This window comes from Rhinopithecus bieti, unplaced genomic scaffold (genome assembly GCF_001698545.2).
Source record: "Rhinopithecus bieti isolate Rb0 unplaced genomic scaffold, ASM169854v2 scaffold_14839, whole genome shotgun sequence".
Classification (NCBI taxonomy): domain Eukaryota; kingdom Metazoa; phylum Chordata; class Mammalia; order Primates; family Cercopithecidae; genus Rhinopithecus; species Rhinopithecus bieti.
Genome location: NW_016808133.1, coordinates 2,349,910 through 2,356,638, shown reverse-complemented (window position 1 = coordinate 2,356,638; position 6,729 = coordinate 2,349,910). Strand labels below are relative to the sequence as shown.

The 6,729-nt window shown below is 42.4% G+C and overlaps 1 protein-coding gene across 1 annotated transcript in view; it reads right to left on the bottom strand.

The window, feature by feature from the left end:
- Positions 1-6,729, bottom strand: part of NUP133 (nucleoporin 133) — a 70,121-nt gene that overhangs the window by 2,981 nt on the left and 60,411 nt on the right. Inside the window, 2 exon segments of the mRNA XM_017885571.1 lie at positions 1,800-1,888; positions 5,994-6,162. Of these exon segments, the coding sequence (XP_017741060.1) occupies positions 1,800-1,888; positions 5,994-6,162 (258 nt within the window).

Below are 6,729 nucleotides of genomic sequence, written 5' to 3'. Positions count from 1 at the left end.
CAATCTCGGCTCACTGCAAGCTCTGCCTCCCGGGTTCACACCATTCTCCTGCCTCAGCCTCCCAAGTATCTGGGACTACAGGCGCCCTCCACCACACCCGGCTAATTATCTTGTAGTATTAGTAGAGACGAGGTTTCACCATGTTAGCTAGGATGGTCTTGATCTCCTGACCTCGTGATCTGCCCGCCTCGGCCTCCCAAACTGCTGGGATTACAGGCGTGAACCACTGCACCTGGCAAAATAAGACTTTCATAACACTATTCTCAACTATTAAATGTTGGTGACTAACTAGAAAAAAATTTAAACTTCATTTAATGAGACAGGCATTTTGTTCAATATGTATAATGTATTTCAGGTAACATGTAAAAACAAACCTTGTGGGTAATTGAAATATGTCTGCAGGACGAATGCATAGGCTGAAGTAGCTGTTGCACTGTCAATGCCTATGAAATATAACGCAAGGTTATCTGTATCTCCCTACCTTCAGAATCTGTCCTTTAAAAACACTACTGTGCATGAAAGCCATATTATTAAGAAGGTTCCAAAAATACATTTGTCCTGTTCTTAAAAAAAACCACACGCCTTATATAGGTAAAATATACATATATAATACACACACACATACATAATTTTTTTTTTTTTGAGACAAGGTCTCACTCTATCACCCAGGCTGAAGTGCAGTGGCACCATGATAGCTCACTGCAGCCTCCATCTCCTGGGCTCAAGCAATCCTCCTACCTCAGCCTCCACAGTAGCTGGAACCACAGGCGTGCACCCCTGTGTCCAACTAATTCCTTTTTTCTTTTTTTTAAAATATACTGACAGGATCTCGCTACGTTGCTCTGGCTGATCTTGAACTACTGGGCTCAAGTGATTCTCTCACTTTGGCCTCCCAAAGTGTGCGCCACTGCACCTGCTTATATTTTTATTTAAATAAAAGTTTCAGCTGGGCACGGTGGCTCATGCCTGTAATCCCAGCACTCTGGGAGGCCAAGGCAGGCAGATCACAAGGTCAGGAGTTCGAGGCCAGCCTGACCAACATGGTGAAACCCTGTCTTTACTGAAAATACAAAAATTAGCCAGGTATGGTGGTGCGTGCCTGTAATTCCAGCTACCCAGGGGGCTGAGGCAGGAGAATCACTTGAGCCCAGGAGTCGGAGGTTGTAGTAAGCTGAGACTGAGCCACTACACTCCAGCCTGGGCAACACAATGAGACTTCATCTCCAAAAAAAAAAAAAAAAAAAAAAAAAGTTTCTACTATTCTTATCCTTTATGAAATTATGACTTTCCATTCCTGTTTTCACCTGTTTTATGATCCACTAAGAATAACAAAAACTGCAAAGCTGCCCTTAAATATTAGCACTAGATACTTAGACACAATTCAGTCTGTGGCATTTTTACAGCTACAAATCTGAAAACTAATGCATGGAGATCAGTGTGGATAGACTCCAAATGAAAGCTTCTTGGTTTTTTTATTCTTTAGACAGAGGCTGAGGCAGGTGGATCACGAGATCAGGAGTTCGACACCAGCCTGGCCAACATGGTGAAACCCTGCTTTTACTAAAAATATAAAAATTAGCCAGTCTTGGTGGCACAGGCCTGTAGTCCCAGCTACTCCGGGGGCTGAGGCAGAAGATTCGCTTGAACTCGGGAGGTGGAGGTTGCAGTGAGCCGAGATCACACCACTGCACTCCAGCCTAGGCAACAGAGCAAGACTCCATCTCAAAAACAAACAAACAAAAACCCAAAAAAACTGAAGAGTGACACTGTAATTTCCAACAGTATAACAAACCACTTACCATCTTTTAAAAGTTTCTGTAAGATCTTCACAAATATACTGTCTTTAGATACTTCAATTGGATCATCTTTGCCATCAGAACTGGACCAGCTAGAAAACAAAATCATTATGAGGGAAAAATGAAATCACTGCTACAGCTGAAATAAATGATTTGCTTGCTATCATGGTTTTATTTTGATGGCTGTGGGGTATGGAGAATCTGAGTTTTGTGATACTGTTTCAAATCATTTAAATAAAGGCACTTTACATGTTGAATACACTGACAGTTTCTACATTAGATTAAGATGTTACGCTCTAGGGAACATGCAAGAGAAGCCAAGGAAAATACATTTAAAAAAAGATGTTACACTCAAGGTAGCTACTGACTCAGTATAACTCTTATGTATTTGATTTCAAAAACCAAGTAGTGAGGTATCTTTCTGAAGAAAATTCAATTAGTAAGTAACATATTCAGTATGGACCCCAAAGCATGACTCACTGTAGCTTTGAACTCCTTCAAAGATCACAAAGCATTCCAAGTAGCTAGGACCATAGGCATGCACCACTTTGTGTAGAGACAAAGTCTTGCTATGTTCCTAGGCTGGTCTTGAACTCCTGGGCTCCAGCAATCCTCCTGTCTTGGCCTCCCAAAGTGCTGGGATTGCAGCCATGAGCCACTGGACCCAACCAGAAGCTTTCTTTATGTAGTTGTGACTATCTACTACTAAATTAAAAATACCAAACCACTGCTCTGTAATCAATGGACATGATACCTTTAAAATTTTTAAACAAGAAACTAAGACAAGGAATTCTAATCAAAATGATAGCATCCTTTTGCACGACTGGGAAGGGACAAAACAATCAAGTAGGCATAAAGCTAGAAGCTTCAGGGACTGACCGCTAAGACTAAACTTAACAGCAATTTTAACTACTTTGGAGTGATCAGAGGAGGGAAGAAATGGTTTAGTAAAAATAGCTCTTCTATGATATTTTACCACAGGAAAAAGGAAAATTGTGAGTAGGAGAAGGCTTTTAGCATTCAAGTCATGCTTTGTTTAAACTTCTTTTCCTGGAAAGAATTCGTTCCTTCAACTGATTATTCTTAGTCTTTGCCATTGAATCGTAACATAAACACCATTTCCATAGGTGGAAGTCCTCCTCTGCAGAAAGGATATGATAGTGAGAAAGTAGTACTTGCCGGGAGAGGTGGCCTGTAATCCCAGCACTTTGGGAGGCCGAGGCAGATGGATCACTTGAGGTCAGGAGTTAGAGACCAGCCTGACCAACATGGAGAAACCCAGTCTCTACTAAAAATACGAAAAATTAGCTGGGCGTGGTGGTGCATGCCTGTATTCCCAGCTACTCGGGAGACTGAGGTAGGAGAATCGCTTGAACCTGGGAGGCGGAGGTTGCGGCCAGCCGAGATTGAGCCACTGCACTCCAGCCTAAGTGACAGAGCGAGACACTGTCTCAAAAACAAAAAGCAAAACAACAACAAAAAAAGAGAAAGTAGTACTTAATGCCTTAGAAAAGGGCACTGACCCTCAAATTGTAGTAACTTAAAAAACAAAATAGGCCGGGCATGGTGGCTCAAGCCCGTAATCCCAGCACTTTGGGAGCCCAGGGCGGGTGGATAACGAGGTCAGGAGATTGAGAACAGCCTGGCTAACATGGTGAAACCCGGTCTCTACTAAAAATACATAAAAAAATTAGCCAGGCATGGTGGCGGGTGCCTGTAGTCCCAGCAACTCAGGAGACTGAGGCAGGAGAATGGTGTGAACCCGAGAGGTGGAGCTTGCAGTGAGCCAAGATTGTGCCACTGAACTCCAGCCTGGGTGACAGAGCCAGACTCTGTCTCAAAAAAATAAAAAATAAAAATAAATAAAAATAAAAAATAAATAAAAACAAAATCATAGTTTCAAGTCTTGTTTGGCATGATAAACCTTGCTTCTGTGAAAATAAGGGATGTAGCCGGGCATGGTGGCTCACGCCTATAATCTCAGCACTTTGGGAGGCCGAGGCGGGCAGATCACAAGGTCAGGAGTTCGAGACCAGGCTAACATGGAGAAACCCTGTATCTACGAAAAATACAAAATTAGCCAGGCGTGGTCGTGCATGCCTGTAATCCCAGCTACTTGGGAGGTTGAAGCAGGAGAATCACTTGAACCCGGGAGGTGGTGGTTGCGGTGAGCTGAGATTGTGCCACTGCACTACAGCCTGGGCAACAAGAGTGAAACCCCACCACAAAAAATAAAGAAAATAAGGGATGTGTATTTCTATGCAAACTGACAATCTAAATTTTAAAATCAAAAGTAGTGATTTATTATATCAGTGGTCCTAAGTCTTTAGGTTATTCTTAATTATTAAAATAGAGAAGACCAAGGCTAAATAAATATTACTAATGTAACCATTAAAATTGTCATAATATGTTACAATATGGTTAGGTTATAAAACCATTTGACATATAATATCATAATCTTCCTGTGATACTGTGAAATATGTATTTAGTCTTCTTCCTCACCCTACTTCCTGCTTTGCAACTCCTAAAATCCTTAGGATCTCCAGAGATGTCTTTTTTTTTTTTTTTTTTTTTTTAATACTAATGAATTGACTGATAGCCGGCAGCCCCCAGCTAGCTTCAGGATAGGGGCTGGTCAGCAGAAAAAGCATAATTAGAGTTGGGACTTTCAATCCTATTCCTCAACATCCAGGGAGGGAAGAGGGGCTGAAGGTTAAGTTGGTCACTAACTTTAACCAATCATGTTTACATAACGAAGCTTCTATAAAAATGAAAAAGGACAGGGTTAGAAGGGCTTCCTAATAGCTGAACAGGTGGAGGTTCCTGGAAGGTGGAGGGCCAGAGAGAGTCTGGAAGCTCCAAGCCCCTTCTCCCATACCTCACCCTATGAATTCTTCATCTGTATTCTATGTGAGGCTTTCAGATGCGTTAGAATCAGCATTCCCAGAAGGTTAGGAATTCTTAGTCACAGGATGAGACAGGAGGTCAGCAGGACTAGTATCATAAGACACAGGTCACAAAGACCCCACTGATAAGACAGGCTGTGGTAAAGAAGCCAGCCAAAACCTACCAAAACCAAGACAGTGGTCTCTAGTTGTCCTCACTGGTCATTATACATTAATTGTAACGCATTAGCATACTAAAAGACACTCCCACCAGTGCCATAACAGTTTACAAATACCGTGGCAACGTTGGGAAGTTACCCTATATGGTCTAAAAAGGGGAGGAGCCAGGCAAGGTGGATCATGCCTATAATCTCAGCACTTTGGGAGGCTGAGGTGGGCAGATCACCTGAGGTCAGGAGTTCGAGATCAGCCTGACCAACATGGTGAAACCCCATCTCTACTAAAAATACAAAATTAGCCAGGCATGGTGGTACATGCCTGTAATCCCATTTACTTGGGAGGCTGAGGCAGGAGAACTGCTTGAACCCGGGAGCGGTTGCAGTGAGCCAAGATCACACCACTGCACTCCAGCCTGGGCAACAAGAGCTAAACTCTGTCTCAAAATAAATAAATAAAAATTTAAAAAAAAGGGGAGGAACCCTCAGTTCTGGGAATGTCTCACACCTTTCCAGAAAAACTCATGAATAATGCACCCCTTGTTTAGCACATAATCAACAAATAACCATAAGTATACTCAAGTCAAGCAGCCCATGCGCTGCTCTGTGTAAGAAGTAGCCATTCTTTTATTTTCTTCTCTAACAAATTTGCTTTCACTTTACTCTGTGGACTCGCGCCAAATTCTTTCTTGCATGAGATCCAAGAAGCCTTCTCTTGGGGTCTGGATCGGGACCCCTTTCTGGTAACAATACCCTTTATAATAAATTGGTGGGCACGTTTTCCTGAGTTCTATGAGCTGCTCTAGCAAATTAAACCCAAGGAGGGGGTTGTGGGAACCCCAATTTATAGCTGGTCGGTGAGAAGCACAGGCAAAACCACCTGGGGCTTAGACTGGCATCGAAGTCGGGGGCGGTCTGAGCCCTCAACCTGTGGTTGTAGACAGTGTCAGGACGGAACTAAATTAAAGGACATTCAGCAGGTGTCCACCAACAGAACTCACTGGTTGCCCAGTGTGGGAGGCGGGAAATCCCAACACGTTTGGTCACAGAAGTCTTCTGTATTGACTGTCGTGTGGTGACAGCAGAGGAAAAGCAGTTTCTATACTTTCCAAAGAAGAGATGCCATGAGTACTTACTTATCTCTCTGAAGAGCTTTGCAAAGGATTTCCAGTTTGAGATCATTTATATTTACATCTTCTTCCTTCACAGCAAAACAAAAAATCCTGATTAAATCCTGGCTTTGAAAGAAGTACGTGCTTAAATTTTCATTATGCTAATACTATATACATAGAAGCCAATTAATATCTATGAATTATTTTCAGGTTACTCTGTGATGATTTTATCAGCAACCTTGAGAGGGTTAAGAGTTGTGTTTTTTTTTTTTTTTTTGAGACGCAGTCTCACTCTGTTGCCCAGGCTGGAGTGCAGTGGCGCGATCTCATCTCACTGCAACCTCTGCCTCCCTGGTTCAAGCAATTCCCCTAACTCAGCCTCCCGAGTAGCTGGGACTATAGGTGCACGCCACCATGCCTGGCTAGTTTTTTTTGTATTTTTAGTAGAGACAGGGTTTCACCATGTTGGCCAGACTGGTCTCAAACTCCTGACCTCAGGCAATCCGCTCACCTTGGCCTCCCAAAGTACTAGGATTACAGGTGTGACCCACCTCGCCCGGGCTGAGAGGGGTAACATTTTAAAATAAGGTAATGTAAAAGTCAACATATTATGTTTTATAGAATCTACCAAATTACTTTCAATTGCATGGACAGGTAATAGAACTACTTATCCTACAGAATTTTCACTATAACCTATTGAAACACAAGAAACAGCTACTCTTAGGATTAATACTATGAAGATTTTATATATATATATATA